Source organism: Atractosteus spatula, chromosome 13 (assembly GCF_055471065.1).
Source record: "Atractosteus spatula isolate fAtrSpa1 chromosome 13, fAtrSpa1.hap1, whole genome shotgun sequence".
NCBI lineage: Eukaryota > Metazoa > Chordata > Actinopteri > Semionotiformes > Lepisosteidae > Atractosteus > Atractosteus spatula.
This window is the reverse complement of record NC_142718.1, coordinates 24,177,277-24,194,006: the sequence shown is the minus strand read 5'-3', so window position 1 is coordinate 24,194,006 and position 16,730 is coordinate 24,177,277. Positions and strand designations below refer to the sequence as shown.

At 35.9% G+C, this 16,730-nt stretch overlaps 1 protein-coding gene across 1 annotated transcript in view; it reads left to right on the top strand.

Moving 5' to 3' along the window:
* The window catches only part of LOC148821919 (titin-like), a 169,369-nt gene that overhangs the window by 82,741 nt on the left and 69,898 nt on the right, over positions 1-16,730 (top strand). Inside the window, exons 105-142 of the mRNA XM_088929988.1 lie at positions 312-578; positions 711-850; positions 1,200-1,326; positions 2,326-2,468; positions 3,752-3,875; positions 4,247-4,513; positions 4,616-4,713; positions 4,990-5,158; positions 5,463-5,729; positions 5,831-6,097; positions 6,311-6,589; positions 6,708-7,116; positions 7,209-7,333; positions 7,448-7,714; positions 7,806-8,075; positions 8,177-8,476; positions 8,636-8,938; positions 9,082-9,269; positions 9,375-9,489; positions 9,603-9,887; positions 9,979-10,130; positions 10,227-10,374; positions 10,592-10,769; positions 10,949-11,070; positions 11,192-11,479; positions 11,592-11,888; positions 12,100-12,286; positions 12,383-12,498; positions 12,745-13,044; positions 13,169-13,468; positions 13,568-13,673; positions 13,886-14,082; positions 14,196-14,501; positions 14,601-14,879; positions 14,977-15,276; positions 15,375-15,677; positions 15,904-16,284; positions 16,384-16,686. Of these exons, the coding sequence (XP_088786114.1) occupies positions 312-578; positions 711-850; positions 1,200-1,326; positions 2,326-2,468; positions 3,752-3,875; positions 4,247-4,513; positions 4,616-4,713; positions 4,990-5,158; positions 5,463-5,729; positions 5,831-6,097; positions 6,311-6,589; positions 6,708-7,116; positions 7,209-7,333; positions 7,448-7,714; positions 7,806-8,075; positions 8,177-8,476; positions 8,636-8,938; positions 9,082-9,269; positions 9,375-9,489; positions 9,603-9,887; positions 9,979-10,130; positions 10,227-10,374; positions 10,592-10,769; positions 10,949-11,070; positions 11,192-11,479; positions 11,592-11,888; positions 12,100-12,286; positions 12,383-12,498; positions 12,745-13,044; positions 13,169-13,468; positions 13,568-13,673; positions 13,886-14,082; positions 14,196-14,501; positions 14,601-14,879; positions 14,977-15,276; positions 15,375-15,677; positions 15,904-16,284; positions 16,384-16,686 (8,673 nt within the window). The remainder of the gene's footprint in view (positions 1-311; positions 579-710; positions 851-1,199; positions 1,327-2,325; positions 2,469-3,751; positions 3,876-4,246; positions 4,514-4,615; positions 4,714-4,989; positions 5,159-5,462; positions 5,730-5,830; positions 6,098-6,310; positions 6,590-6,707; positions 7,117-7,208; positions 7,334-7,447; positions 7,715-7,805; positions 8,076-8,176; positions 8,477-8,635; positions 8,939-9,081; positions 9,270-9,374; positions 9,490-9,602; positions 9,888-9,978; positions 10,131-10,226; positions 10,375-10,591; positions 10,770-10,948; positions 11,071-11,191; positions 11,480-11,591; positions 11,889-12,099; positions 12,287-12,382; positions 12,499-12,744; positions 13,045-13,168; positions 13,469-13,567; positions 13,674-13,885; positions 14,083-14,195; positions 14,502-14,600; positions 14,880-14,976; positions 15,277-15,374; positions 15,678-15,903; positions 16,285-16,383; positions 16,687-16,730) is intronic.

Here is a 16,730-nt window from a genome sequence, read left to right as displayed (position 1 = left end):
TATGTATTTTTTTCCTATATATATCAGAAACTTTAAAAGTGAGCTTTAACTGCACTGTCTGAAATATTATGCTTATATATAGAAACGTAATTTCAATTAAATATAAATTATCTAATATAAAATCATATATTCAGTATATTTTTCTAAATACATATAAAGAATTAAATATATATATATCAATATAAGTTCAATTAATATTTATAAAATGGTAGTTAATAGAAAAGTCAGCCATATCTTGTTTTTGGAAATGTAATACATATGATGTAAAACTTTAAATCAGTTGAGAGTTATTTTCCCCTTGATATTTACAGAGGGTGAGCCATACTTCATTACAAAATTGCAAGACTACACAGCAGTAGAAAAAGATGAAGTCGTTTTGCAGTGTGAAGTTAGCAAGGCAGCTGCTCCAGTTAAATGGTTTAAAGATGGCAAAGAAATCACTCCATCAAAGAATGTCCAGATTAAAGCTGATGGAAAGAAGAGAATCCTTGTTGTCAAAAGAGCACTGAAGGCAGACATTGGTGAATATACCTGCGACTGTGGCTCAGACAAGACCACTGCTAAACTCAACATTGAAGGTTTGGATTTCTTATTTCTTCATTAGTTGACTACAGTATATATATATTTATTAATTAAAGCAGTTATTTCTTAGTAAAATTATTAATTTGACATTTAATCTTGATCTTTTTATTCTCCTCTTTTCTATACAGAGCGTGACATTAAGATTGTGCGTCCTCTATATAGTGTTGAAGTTACAGAAACAGAAACTGCTCGCTTTGAGACAGAAATTTCTGAGGAAGATGTTCATGGCAACTGGAAGCTTAAAGGGGACCCTCTTCTTCAATCACCTGTAAGGCTGACACATTTTTTTAATTCATCATTACACAATATTTGATTTTCTTGTTGTGGGACTAGATCATTTTAATTTCAATATTATACAATGAAATAATTTAAATTTAGTAAAGTTAGTACCTTTCCTTAATTCATGAAACACTTCAGGAATTCAGGAATTCCGGTTACAAAGCAAAAGGAGGGAGGATAAATGAACTTGTCAATTGTGATTGAACACAATATTATTGTAAAAGTCATCAGTGACTGGTTTATAAAATAGAAACTATTTTTGTGAATAATGGTTGGAATTATTTGTATTAGTTTGTAATCTTTCTAATAATTCTAAAATACATTTATTTTGCTCAAAGGATTGTGAAATTAAGGAAGAGGGGACAAAACATATGCTCATCTTGTACAATGTACGCATGGATCAAGCTGGTGGAGTAGACTTTCAGGCTGCCAATGCTAAATCTAGTGCTCATCTTAGAGTAAAAGGTAAGAAAATATGGAACTTTACAGAACTTTACAATGGTATTATTTCTCTTTTCATTAAATGTGTTCCATGAAAGAATATACAAACATAAAAGAGAGCTTTTGTTTAATAAACACCACTGCCTAAATCTGTAGAAAGGGAGTACACAAATATAAACACAGAAGGGAATGCTTTTGAAAATGTTTTTGTTTAACTTATTTGTTTGCATTAAGATACAATAAAGTATCAAGCTCAGAAGCTGCTTTTACTTTTATTCACTTGTTTTGCATTATTTAAAAATGAGCAATAAATCTTAAGTTAACTAGGTTAAAATCTTTGAAGCAGTTTGAAAGTGTTTGTATTAATCCATTAGAAGTTTTTTAAAGTATCATGTGGTTGCCCAGTGTTCCAAAGAACATATTATCTCTCTGAACTAACTTGTTAACTGGATGTTAAAGAGGTGAATAAAAGCATGTAAATACAACATTTCCAGATGTTTTGCTAAAAGTGTACATTTCGTATCCCTCATCTCTAAAGAGAATTGGTTTGAATTATATAATTGCGCAAACCAGTGTTATGAAACGTAACCTCTGTATATGATGTGTCTGCATTTTTGCAAATAGTTGAGTAGCAGCCAACCCAACATTTTTGGAAAATGCCAATAGGCTGATTGACAGCAACAGATAGCCAAGTTTGGGTGCCAATTGATGTCCCCCAATCAGGTCCCCAGGCTATTTTGGAAGCCACAAGCCTTATCTAGAGTGGGCCATGTGTGATTGGTGGAGTAGCAGATGCCTTTAACTTCTGCTGCTGACCATATTCATCTTCAGGAAATTGAATATGCAAATAGAGGGTCCCCAGTGAACAGATACTCCTTGTGTGAGTTCCCAGTAGTTGAGGAGGCTCGTGAAGCTCCAGTGCAGTGGCCCACTTCTTGAGGGGACTGTGAAATGAAGATATGCAGGATTAACATTCTACTGGGACTTGAGGAGATCTAATCATGTCTTCTCCTCCATCCAAAGCTCGTGTAATTGGCCTGCTCAGGCCCCTAAGGGATGTTACAGTTACTGCTGGAGAGACTGCTACCTTCGACTGTGAACTTTCCTATGAAGGCATTGCAGTGGAATGGTTCCTTGGAGATAAGAAACTGGAACCAAGTGACAGAGTAAGTAATATAATTAATATTGTTAATAATAACATTATGAGAATGAGTGGAGTAGTAAATGTGTTCAACTTACCATGTAGTTATGTAGTTGTTAACAAATAACAAGCATGCAGTTTACACCTTTGCATTTGAAGTGGTTATTGTTTTGGATGTTTCAATGTTTAAGATGAATCAATAAATCTTATTTGGCTTACTTCATTTTAGGTTTATTGTGTTACCTTTAACAATATAAATATACATTTAGTTTTATTTCTGTAAAAATTAATTTATTTTTATATAATTAAATATCCTTGAAACCATTTGTCACTTAAGTGTTTTCTGCATATAAGGTCCTCAAAGGATTAAAATTCCATTTCAGGCATTTGATCTGGGTTTTGAGATAACATGGTGCGTTATTCTGCCCTGCAAGCGTTCCTACAGGGTTATTTTTAACCACTTCAAGTGCTTGCGTCCGTGCTTTGAGGGCAGGGGTCAAGCTGAGTTATTTGACAGCAATCATTTAAAACAGTAAGCTGTACATTAATCCAAAATTATTTAATAGAATTCATTTCAAATTTCAGAAAACTTTTAATATAAAATAATAACATTTAACACTTAGAATTCTTCCTGTTTCTTTATATAAGTACTGTAGGTGAGTTTTGTGAGAAGCTTGATGCACTTGCTGACATTTATTTTTAAAAATCAAGTTTTTTAACACATAAACATGAATCCAGTATGCTGCACATTGCAGCCTAAAAGTGAAGTTCATCAGTCATGTTTTTTCATTAAAATATTATTTAACTATCTATTTAACAATAAAAACAAATATAAAAATAACAACTGAAACCTGGAATTATATATCAACATTGGAGTGGATAATAGAATATATCCGCATGTGCCTTAATTTTGTAACTTCTACAGAGTTGCAGAAATACCGTGTTTATTCCATGTGTTAAATTAGTTAATTCACTTGCCAACTTCGGTGTGACTTTCTAGAGTATTTATTTTAAATTAACATTAAATAGATCCTTGCTTTATACTGTAGATGCAGTTAACAAATGTTTTTTTAATTGTACTTAATGAATTAGTTATACTGTAGTTATAGGCAGAACAGGCAGAATTTGGTAATGGGGAGCAGTGTTTCAGTATTATTTCTGAGAGCTCAATAATTACAGTACATGGTCTTTGGGGCTTTCATTACCACAAGATTTCTTTTCGTTATTAAGGTTACATTGATGTTAAAAGTGTTGCTATCCATTATTGAAGTGGTCTAAATAAACCTTGTTTTACTATGCTTTGTGTAGATTGTCACTCGTGCTGAAGGAAGAGTTCACACACTTACCCTCAGGGATGTAAAGTTAGGTGAGGCTGGTGAAGTTAAACTGACAGCCAAGGACTTCAAAATACAGGCTAACCTCATTGTTAAAGGTAGGTAACCTATTTTATTGTGCCATTTCATGGTTAGGTTTATTGTGTCAACCAAGGGTGCTTTGTTAACTTAGAAAAATTGAAAAATTGGGATAATATCTATTTTATAGTGAATGAAATACCTGACATTAACTAGTTTCATCATGATTTACTTTGTCAATGTAATAGTTCTGCTTGTATGTCATTTTTCTAATAAATAATTTTAAACTTTTGTTTGTTAGAATGTTAACATAATCATGCAGACGAATAGTATGGAAATGGACAACTGTGTTAAAATACAGTCTATCTATTCAGTACATCTATACAATTATCTACATCTAATCTATGGAAATGTGCACATATTCAAGCATTATCTTGATTTTACTGTTCAGAGCCACCAGTTGAATTTACAAAGCCTCTTGAAGATCAAACTGTTGAAGAAGAGGCCACTGCTATACTGGAGTGTGAAGTGTCCAGGGAAAATGCTGAGGTCAGGTGGTTTAGAGATGGTCAAGAAATTCACAAAACAAAGAAATATGAGATGGTTGCGGAGGGCAGAGTCAGAAGACTTATCATTCACAGCTGTACCCTTGATGATTCTAAAACATATACCTGCGATGCCAAGGATTTTAAGACTTCTGCTTTCCTAAACGTTGAGCGTAAGTGAATTCTAATACAAAAAGACATCAGTATTTAATTACTTGTGAAAAAGATATTAATTACTTCAGGACATGTTTTTTAAAATGTGATTGTTTTTGCAGCTCCACATGTTGAGTTCACAAAGCCTCTCCATGATGTTGAGGTTAAAGAAAAGGAATCAGCCAAATTTGAATGTGAAGTGTCCCGTGAAAGTGCAAAGGTTAGTAAATTGTTTAGACAATTGTGCTTTCATTAGTTCTGGTAAAGGTCCAGGATGATTCTCTGGAACGATGAAGAGAGCTTCAATATCAAATTACTTAATTTATAAACTAGCAAATAATAGTAATTGCTGGATATACAGTACAGTAGAATAGTATCAAGGTAAAACTGAATCTTCGTCCTATACCCATTTTATTACTCTGTTATTAAATGCTTTTTTATTGTGCAACATTTCTCTAGTCTAATAACATTTTTTTCTTTTTCTCTTTGCAATCAGGTTCGCTGGTTCAAGGATGGCAGTGAAATCAGAAAAGGCAAGAAGTATGAAATCATTTCTAAAGGTGTCCAGCGTATTCTTATAATCAGCAAGTCAGTCTTTGATGATGAAGCTGAATATGAATGTGATGCAAGGACTGCCAAGACCTCTGGAATGCTTACTGTCATAGGTAAGAGAATTTTAAAATATTTCTAAAGAGGTCTCAGAAAATGTTAAAAAAGCCAGAGTCTTGGCTATGAAAATAAATGTCACCGAATATCTTATTTGAAACTGTTTCCTCTTTACATACAATTCTCTTTTATGCTTACATGCTAAACAACTAAACCCTAGATTTAACTAAGCTGAACCTTATGAAAAATATTACTTTCTAGTGACAGAAAAAAGAGACAGACAAGGAAATTCCATTTCAATTTTTGTCAGTACTGTAGGTCAAAAGGTACCTAACTATCTTTTTAATCATCTTCCCCTTGCAGAAGAAGAAGCTGTCTTTACAAAGAACCTATCAAATGTTGAGGGCACTGAAACAGACAGCATCAAAATGATCTGTGAGGTCTCTAAACCCAGTGCAGAAGTCAGATGGTATAAAGGTGACACTGAACTGCCTGAAGGTGGGAGACATGACCAGATAACTGACGGTAAAAGAAGGATACTCATTATTCAAGGTATCTGCATGAGTGATGCAGGAGAATATAACTGCAGACTGCCAAGTTCACGGACATCAGCAACACTCAAAGTTAATGGTAGGTGAAGCTAGAGCCATCAAGAACACCAATTTACTGACAATTAGTTGTTTTAAAGAAACATAATTATCTGTACTCTCTGTCTTTTTTAACTTTTTCAGAACTCGCAGCAGAATTTATTGCCAGACCTCAGAACCAAGAAGTACTTGAAGGGGACAAAGCTGAATTTGTCTGTTCAGTATCCAAGGACACATATGAAGTGAAATGGCTCAGAGGTGACAAGGAGATTGAAGCTGGAGATAAATATGATATTATCTCTGATGGCAAAAGGAGAGTTCTTGTTGTAAAGAATTGCATTCCTGGTGATGAAGGAACATTTGTTGCTTCAATTGGTACTTCAAGAGCATCAGCAGACCTGACAGTAATTGGTAAGATTTGTTTTTTACTTTTTCTAATGTGAACTTTGCACTAATCATCCATATAATTTATATATTCATAGTGTAATTATTTTATGTTCTGTGCTTACCTTGATTAAAGTAAGTCAAAACTCCTAAAGATTTTAAAAACATTAAATAATACATTTTAAATATGACAAGTTTTATCCACTATTTGTCATTTTCACAATTTTCTTCTTTTTGCAGAAAAACTCAGAATTATAACACCTATCAAAGACACACAAGCTAAAGAAGGGCAAGAAATTGTCTTTAACTGTGAAGTAAACACAGAGGGAGCCAAACCCAAGTGGCTGAAAAATGATGAAACAATATTTGAAAGTGCAAAATACATCATCATCCAGAAAGATCTGGTATTCTCACTGAGAATCAGAGATGCCCAGATGGAAGATCAAGCAACTTATACCATCACATTGACAAACCACAGAGGAGAGCATGCAAAATGCTCTGCAAAATTAACTGTTCAAGGTAAATTTAAGATTGTGTTTTCTAAAGAATTTCTTATTGTTTGAGGGTGTTTTTCTGTTTAAAATCCAAGGGATGTTTGTTACCATTGAGACTAACAGGTTTTATTTACTTTGTACAGAAGAGGACCTGAGGATCATTGAACCTCCTGAAGACTGTGAAACTCAGGAAAAGAAGACAGTCAGTTTCATCTGCAAAGTCAACCGACCAAATGTTACACTGAAGTGGATGAAGGGAGGGCAGGAAATTGCTTTCGACAAACGTGTCTTGTACAAGATAGATAAAAACAAGCACACGCTTATAGTGAAAGACTGCAGCTTAGCCGACGAGGGAGAGTATACTGTAATTGCTGGAACAGACAAAGCTGTTGCTGAGCTGATTATTAGTGAAGCACCCACTGACTTTACCAGCCACCTTCAAGACCAGACAGTCACTGAATTCGAAGATGCTATCTTCACATGCCAACTTTCCAAAGAAAAGGCAACAGTAAAATGGTACAGAAATGGCAGAGAAATTAGGGAAGGACCAAGGTAAGTCTTTTCTATTTACTAAAATTTAAATGAAAGTTTGAATTGGCTCTCAAAAAACGGATTCCTTACTATTTATTCTGTGTTTTTGAAAGATACCACATTGAAAAAGAAGGCAACATCTGCAGACTTTGCATCAAAGAATGCAGGCCAGATGACGAATGTGAATATGCCTGTGGTGTGGAAGAGAGACGATCAAGGGCTAGGCTCTTTGTTGAAGGTACTCTTTCATAATTTAGATTTTTATATATATTTATATATATATTATGTAATATTTTTTCAACCTATAAATTGCTTTTTCCTTAATCTCAATTCATTCCCTTTTTCACCCCAGAAATCCCTGTTGAGATTATCAGACCACCAAAGGATGTCTTTGATGCCCCTGGATCAGATGTTGTCTTTGAAGCTGAACTTAACAAAGACAGAGTTGAGGTTAAATGGCTAAGAAACAACATGATCATTGTTCAGGGTGACAAATATCAAATGATGAGTGAAGGCAAGGTACACAGGCTACAAGTCTGTGAAATCAGGCCTCGAGACCAGGGAGAATACAGAATTATTGCCAAAGACAAAGACGCCAGAGCTAAGCTTGAACTTGCAGGTAAGTTACTATATAAACAACATAAAGTTGGTGTGACTTGAAGAGACTTGCAAACAAACCTGATTATATTTTTTTTGTTCATTTATCATAGCTGTGCCAACTATCAAGACAACTGACCAAAACCTTGTGACAGATGCTGGAAAGTCTTTCACAATGACTGTTCCCTATGATGCTTACCCACGAGCAGAGGCTGAATGGTTCTTTGATGACATCAGCCTGCCAATACAGAACATTGACACTACAGCGGATATGACTAGTTACAGGCTAAAGGATCCTAAGAAGTCTGACCAGGGGCGATACAAAATTGTTATTCAAAACAAACATGGAAAGGGAGAAGCAATTATTAATCTGGATGTGATTGGTAAGGCGGCATAAATAATTAATTAGTCTTTCTTGAACACCTAGACTTTTGATATATATGATGTATAAGTATGATATAATAATATACTTTGGGTAATGCAGATGTTCCTGGACCTGTTAAGAACCTGCACGTGGTTGAAACCAGTGATGGGGAAGTTAGTCTTGCCTGGGAAGAACCTGAAAGCGATGGTGGTAGCAAGATCTTAGGCTATGTTGTGGAAAGGCGTGACATCAAACGGAAGACCTGGACACTTGCAACCGATCGTGCCGACAGCCCTGAATACACTGTTACTGGACTTCAAAAGGATGCTGAATATCTCTTCCGTGTCTGCGCACGCAACAGGGTAGGCAGTGGTGAAGCAGTGGAAACAGATACACCAGTTCAAGCCAAGAACAAATTTGGTAAGTATTTTAACATGCCACAGATTTGTTTAACATAATTATATTAATGTCCCATATAGTTATGTATAGTAGCAATACTATCAACTATGATCAATAAAACGCTTTGTAAATGGTTGGATCTTTCATCTCTAAAGCATTACATTTTTGCTTGCCTTTCAGATGTTCCTGATGCACCGCAAAATGTAATGGTTGGAAATGTGAATAAGTTTGGGGCTACAGTCACTTGGGAACCCCCAGAGTTTGATGGTGGATCTGAAATTACAGCATATATCGTTGAGTTGCGTGACAGGACTTCGGTGAGGTGGGAGCCTGCTCTTGTGACAAAACCAGATGAACTTATTGCAACCATTAATGATGTTGTGGAGAATAAAGAATACATTTTCCGGGTCAGAGCTGAAAACAAAGCTGGAATTGGAAAACCAAGTGCTGCTTCCAGTCCCGTGAAGATTATGGATCCTATTGGTAAATATGACAGAAATGCATTACCCATATATTTAGCACATAATTTACTATGAACGAAATATTTTAGTATGTGTATTATTTCACACATACTAATTAAATTCAGATATTGCAATATTCTGAATAACTTTTCTTTTCTCTTTCAGAATGTCCAAGCCCACCACTTAACTTTAATTATTCTGACCAGACAAAGTCATCTGTTCAGCTTACGTGGGAGACTCCTTTGAGTGATGGAGGAAGCATGATTACTGGCTATATTATTGAGAAATGTGAAGAAGGAACAGACAAATGGCTGAGATGCAATGCAAGGCTTTGTCCTGACCTTTCTTACAAGGTATTTCTGTACAGATCTCATTGTTCAGAGAAAAAACATTTTTTCAAATGGATAATAACATTGTTTTCATCACTAATATTGGTACTTTTCTAATGTACCATACAGGTTACTGGTCTGAAGCATGGACAGAAGTACCTTTACAGAGTGTCTGCAGAGAATGCTGCTGGAGTTTCAGATCCTGCTGATGTATTAGGACCTCTTATGGCAGATGATCCACATGGTACATATATTTTAAATGCCCTTAAATATGAATAATATAATATGAATTGGAGTTCTGAAAATGAGAGTTACCATGACGTTGATGATTATTCTCTTTATTTCAATTTTGTCTAGTGGCACCTACTTTGGACCTAAGTGCATTTAAAGATGGCTTGGAAGTCATTGTTCCTAATCCACTCAAGATTCGTATTCCTATTACTGGATATCCCCTGCCTACTGCAAAGTGGTCTGTGGAAGGAAAAGACTTGGAAAGGGGAGACCGAGTGTCAATGGATACCAAAATGTCTTATACAGAATTGGTCATTACCCCTAGTGTAAGGCCAGACAAGGGCATCTACACTGTGCAGTTGGAGAATCCTGTAACAACAGTCTCAGGAGAAATTGACGTGAATGTGATTGGTATGTTAAATCATTTTCTTTTTGATGAAAAATGCATAAACAAGAAACAAGAACTTCTAAGTTTACATGACTTTGTGCATTGTGGTTTCAGCTTGCCCAAGTGCACCAAGAGATTTGAAAGCTGCTGAAGTAACCAGAAGTTCAGTGCATTTGATGTGGGAAGCTCCAGAGCATGATGGTGGAAGCCCATTGACTGGATACCAAGTAGAAAAACGTGAAGTCAATCGCAAGACTTGGGTCAAGGTATTTCCCCTTTGCTTTAAATGTCTTTATAAAATTACATTGACAAACCCTAAGCACAGGTATTATAATTTTAAATGCTTTAATACTTCTCTTAAGGTTATTACTGGTGTACAAGACCAAGAGTTCACTGTCACAGATGTTATGCAAGGCAAAGAATATCTCTTTAGAGTTCTCGCCTGCAACAAATGTGGTCCAGGAGAACCTGCATACATTGATGAACCGGTGAATGTATCATCACCAGCAAGTAAGTGTTTTTTGTTTTTTAAAAGAAATGACAAATGCGTATAATTTTAAACACAACAAGATTTTTAAGTCAATTATGTTGAAGATTGATGATAATGGCTATCTTTCAAGTTTAAAAACTTAACAAGTTTGGAGACTTTTTTCTAAAAGCCTAATGATGCAGTGGTAAATAACTAAAACATACAGAATACAAAAAAAACATTCTTTTCATTACATAGCTGTACCAGACCCACCTGAAAATGTGAAATGGAGAGATAGGTCTGCTTCAGGAATCTTCTTGTCATGGGAACCACCAAAATATGATGGAGGATCTGCCATCAAGGGCTATATTGTTGACAAGTGCCAGCGTGGTAGTGATAAATGGGAGCCCTGTGGAGACCCTGTTGTAGATCTGAAGTGAGTGTTCATCTTCAATAAACACATTGTAATACAGTTAAAATAATTTAATTAACATTAAAGCCATGATTTGCTGATATTGGTTTTTAAATACTTAAAACATATGTACTGTACACTACTGCTTATAAAAGTGATGTAATATTCTGTTTTTTATGAAACATAATATTTTACCTATGCAGGTATGAAGTCAAGGGGCTCAGTGAAGGACAATGGTATGCATATCGTGTACGAGCTTTGAATCGTCTGGGTGCTAGCAGACCCAGTAAACCTACAGATGAGATCCAAGCTGTGGATCCCAAAGGTATAAAATGTGACATTTGAATTTTTTATATTATTTTATATTTTTTATTATATTTAATATTTAAATTGAGTCTAAGTGTTTTTAAGATGTAAACTAATTTTGGATTGTTTTCATCCAACAGAGGCTCCAGAGATTATGCTTGATGTTAAATTACTTGCTGGCTTAACAGTAAAAGCTGGGACAAAGATTGACTTGCCAGCCACAGTTATGGGTAAACCAGATCCTAAGATTACCTGGACAAAGGCTGACCTTGTCCTGAAACCTGATGACAGAGTTTCCATTGATACCAAACCCGGTCATTCAATACTGACAATTGCTAAAACAAAGAGAGATGACAGTGCTACCTACATCATTGAAGCTGTTAACATCAGTGGCCGTGCAACAGCAACCGTTGAGGTCAACATCCTAGGTATTTAATCTTTTCTGTTTCTTTCTGATTTATATGCAAATGACATACCACAGTTACCATAAGAAGTGCTTTTGAATACTTCCCTTTCACTATTTGTTTTCTTACCCAACAGATAAACCTGGACCTCCAGCTGCTTTTGATATCACTGATATTACAAATGAGTCATGTTTCCTGACATGGAATCCTCCAAGAGATGATGGTGGATCAAAAGTCACTAATTATATTGTTGAACGGAGAGCCACAGACAGTGAAGTCTGGCATAAACTCTCCTCCACTATTAAGGAAACTACATATAAAGCCAATAATCTGGTGCCTCTTAAGGAGTATGTCTTCAGAGTGTTTGCTGAAAATATGTATGGCATTGGGGAGCCTGCACAACACGTACCAATTACTGCTAAGTATTCTTTTGGTAAGTCATGGATATATGTTTAAATGTAATATATCAAATCACTAATATATGTAACTACTTAAAAATATGTTTCATGCGTATACATGGCATTACATTCAAAGTACATAAGATAATTTTAATATCATTGCTTTCATTGACGAAGCTTTAATTACTAATTTAATGTATGAGTATAATTCAAAATGAGACTTACAGTTTTTTTTCTTTTGCTCAGATCCACCTGGTCCACCAACTAGACTGGAGCCTTCTGATATTGCCAAGGACTCTGTGACCTTGACATGGAATGAACCTGCTGAAGATGGTGGTAGCCCCATCACTGGATATTGGGTTGAGAGATATGACCCAGAAAATGATAAATGGCTTAGATGCAACAAGTTACCTATCAAAGATACAACTTTCAGGTAGGAATTCAAAGATGGTGGGAATATGTACTGATAACATAAATCTTAAAAACATATTTTATTCATATCGAAAAACTACTTCTTTATGTTTTACAGAGTTAAAGGTCTACCAACTAAGAAGAAGTATAAGTTCCGTGTCTTAGCTGAGAATCTTGCTGGCCCTGGAAAACCAAGCAAAGAAACAGATCAGATCTTGGTTAAAGATCCCATTGGTAAGGATATCAACTGTAAAAAGTGTGCTATATTGACTTTACTCTTAAATGATTTAGTTAAACAGGAAATCTTTCCTATACTATTAAAATATGTTCAAGTCCTAGCAAATTTAATTGAAAAACATTGCTATTGGAGATGAAAAAGCATAATGACTACTGAAAATGAGTCATATAAAAATTTGGTAGTTTAGAAAAATTACATTTTAATTATAAAAAATTTAATTTATATTTGCATTTTCTTTCCAGATCCTCCATGGGCTCCTGGAAAGCCAATACTTAAGGATGTTATGAAGACATCTGCATTCTTGCAGTGGACTAAACCAGAACACGATGGTGGAGCAAAGATTGAATCTTACATTATTGAACTACTAAAAAGTGGAACTGAGGACTGGGTCCGTGTTGCAGAGGGAGTTCCTATGACTGAGCATTTCCTCAAGGGGCTTATGGAAAAGCAAGAATATTCATTCCGTGTCAGAGCTGTGAACATAGCTGGAGAAAGCGAACCTAGTGAACCAAGTGATCCTGTGCTCTGCAAGGAGAGATTAAGTAAGTCATTTTATCTGTAGCAACCTCATCCTTGTGTTTTATGCTTTCTATAAGAATGGGGAAAATTATCTTAGAAAAAGATAAAAGTGGAATAAAATCCCTATGCCTTGTTTCTTTTTCCCAGGTCCTCCATCGCCTCCACGCTGGCTTGAAGTTATAAACGTAACAAAGAACACAGCCGAACTGAAGTGGACACCTCCAGAAAAAGATGGTGGCTCTCCTGTCACCAACTACATTGTTGAGAAGAGGGATGTTAGACGCAAAGGCTGGCAAGCGGTTGACACCACAGTAAAGGATATTAAGTATACTGTTAGTCCACTCAATGAGGGTTCACTATACGTGTTCCGTGTTGCAGCTGAAAATGCTGTTGGACAGAGTGACTATTGTGAAATTGAAGATTCTGTTCTTGCCAAAGACACATTCAGTAAGTCAATTCTCTTCCCTCTTCACTATTTTTTATGCATTTTACTTCTAGTGCTTGTCAACACTTAGTCAATTGTTCTTTTATCTTCTATCTCTTCAGCTACTCCTGGACCTCCTTATGCTCTTACAGTGGTGGATGTTACAAAGAGACATGTTGATCTGAAATGGGAGGCTCCCAAGAATGATGGTGGTAGACCAATTTTAAGGTAATATTTTTACTAAAACTAAATGTTCTTCACTTCTTATTAGACAGTGAAAGACAAAAGCGAAATTGAAGAAATTGCAAAAAATGAAAGAGAAGTAGAAAAACATTTTTAAAAATTCACAATCCAATTTTGTACGTTTTGAAGAAATGTGGGAAAAGTCACAGTTTTTCTTAAACTAAATGGAGATTGATTTTTGAACACTTTTCTCATAGATATGTCGTAGAAAAGAAAGAGAAACTTGGGACTCGTTGGGTGAAAGCAGGAAAAACATCAGGACCAGACTGCACATACAAAGTCACAGATGTCATTGAGGGAACAGAGGTGCAGTTCCAGGTCTGTGCTGAGAATGAAGCAGGTGTTGGACATCCAAGCGAACCCACAGACATTCTTACAATTGAAGATCCAACAAGTATGTTATCCTTCCTTTATACTATACCTTGATATGTTAATGTCAGTGTATGTACTGGATTGGGTATCCATTCATATTTAAATATATAAAACACCTTATTGTTTATGTCATAGGTCCACCATCTCCTCCCTTGGAGCTACACGTAACAGATGCAAGCAGAGGTCATATTTCAATTGCCTGGAAGCCACCTGAGAAGAATGGTGGTAGCCCCATTCTTGGCTACCACATAGAGCTCTGTGAGGCTGGAACTGAAAAGTGGATGAGAGTAAACTCCCGTCCTGTGAAAGATCTTAAATTCAAAGCAGAAGAAGGCATCATCCCTGATAAAGAGTATGTTCTCAGAGTTCGTGCTGTCAATGGTGTTGGAGTCAGTGACCCCTCAGAGATTTCAGAAAATGTCTTTGCTAAAGACCCCGATTGTAAGTTACCTTTTTGTTTCTTGTGCTGTCTTTATAATGGATTAAAGTTATAAAATACTTTAAAGATACTAAAAGATTTTTTCTTTCTTATTTTTCCAGGCAATCCATCTATTGAGTTAAAGACTCAAGACATTGTTGTTGTAGAGGGTGAGAAGATGAGTCTTCCCATTCCTTACAGGGCGGTACCAATGCCTACTGTGTCTTGGCATAAGGATGGCAAAGAGCTAAAACCTAGTGACAGACTTGGTCTGAGGTCTGATTACACTGCAGCTTTCATTGAAATTACCAGTTGTGTACATGCAGACGCTGGTGTGTACACAGTTACCCTTGAGAATAAGCTTGGATCCACAACAGGAACAATCAATGTTAAAGTTATAGGTAGGATTAATACATTCCCATTTACTGTTTTTTTATTTTCATAAATGAAAATATCTGGTTATATTTTACCTTTTATTTTTATTTTTCTAATGTAAAGGTCTACCAGGTCAGTGCAAGGATATCACTGCAAGTGAAGTCACCAAACATTCATGCAAGGTTTCATGGGAACCTCCAGATAATGATGGTGGTAGCCCTATCTTACATTATGTTCTTGAACGTCGTGAAGCTGGAAGGAGAACCTACGTGCCAGTCATGTCTGGAGAGAACAAATTATCCTGGCAAGTGAAAGATCTGATACCAAATGGGGAATACTACTTCCGAGTTAAAGCAGTTAACAAGATTGGTGGTGGAGAATACAATGAGATCCGTAACCCTGTCATCGCTGAAGATCAAAAGGGTATGTATTTTTTAAACAGTTTTCTCATAGAATTATTTCATGGTATTTTTTACAAATCAGTTTGAACTGTAATTTTCACCTTTTTTTCTTCCATGTAGTTCGTCCAGATCCACCAGTCGATGTTGAAACCCATGATCCTACTTCACAGTCAGTGACCCTGACTTGGAAACCACCAATGTATGATGGAGGCTGCAAGATTATGGGCTATATTTTGGAGAAAATGGAGAAGGGTGGAGACAAATTTGAAAGGTGTAATGAGTTCCTGGTGCCTGTTTTATCTTATACTGTAAAGGGCCTGGAAGAAGGCAAGGAATACCAGTTCCGTGCACGTGCCGAAAATGCCGCAGGTGTTAGTGATCCTTCACGTAGCACACCACTAGTAAAGGCTGCTGATCCTATAGGTAAGTGCAACATGCAAATAGGGTTTTGATTGATTATCTGGGTATGGGGAGTAGTCAAGATAATTTGGATATCAAAACAAAAAATCATACTTATTAATTATGAATCAACATTCTGAAAACATATTGTATTAATCAATGTTTTCTACTTATCTTTTTAAAATATGTTTAGCTATTTTATTAATTCATGTGCTTGTTATTTAATTAGTTTTAATTACTTTGTTTGCAGATCCACCAAAGGTCTTCCTCAGTGGAAGTCTGCAATCTGGCCTGGATGTTAAACGGGGTACAGAAATCAAACTTGATGCCAACATTTCTGGGTCACCTTATCCAACTATAACATGGTATAGAAACGATGAAGTGATAAGACCAGAAGAAATAAAGAAGAGACCTGACAAGCCGTTTATTAGGAGGAAAAAGGATGCAGTAGCTGAACCTGAAGAACCATTCTATCTTTCCCTGCCTGAGCGTCTAACAGTTGACAACAGCAGGAAAGGGGAGTCCTGTGCTATGGTGCGTGATTCCATTAGGCCGGACCATGGAAAATTTACAATCAAAGTGGAAAATGATCATGGTGTTGCCTCTGCCTCATGCGAAGTGAATGTGCTTGGTAAGACAGACGTACTCTTAATTTTTTTGTTTCAATGTGTGTGTGAATAAATGGATGATATGAAAAATAACTTTTTTTCTTAAATATTGCTGATTTCAGATGTTCCTGGGCCCCCAGTAAACTTTATCTTTGAAGAAGTTCGGAAAAATTCTGTGATATGTAAATGGGATCCACCCCTAGATGATGGTGGTAGTGAGATACTTAATTATATCTTGGAAAAGAAAGATAATTCCAAGGCTGAAATCGGATGGGTTAATGTGACATCAACTCTCAGGGGATGCAAATATCCTGTGACCAAACTTATTGAAGGAAAAGAGTATGTCTTCCGTGTTACAGCAGAGAATAGGTTTGGCCCTGGACGACCATCTGTTTCACAGCCACTTCTTGCAAAGGATCCATTTGGTAAGTCAATATGAAGTGAGCTAATGTATATTATTTTTTAATGT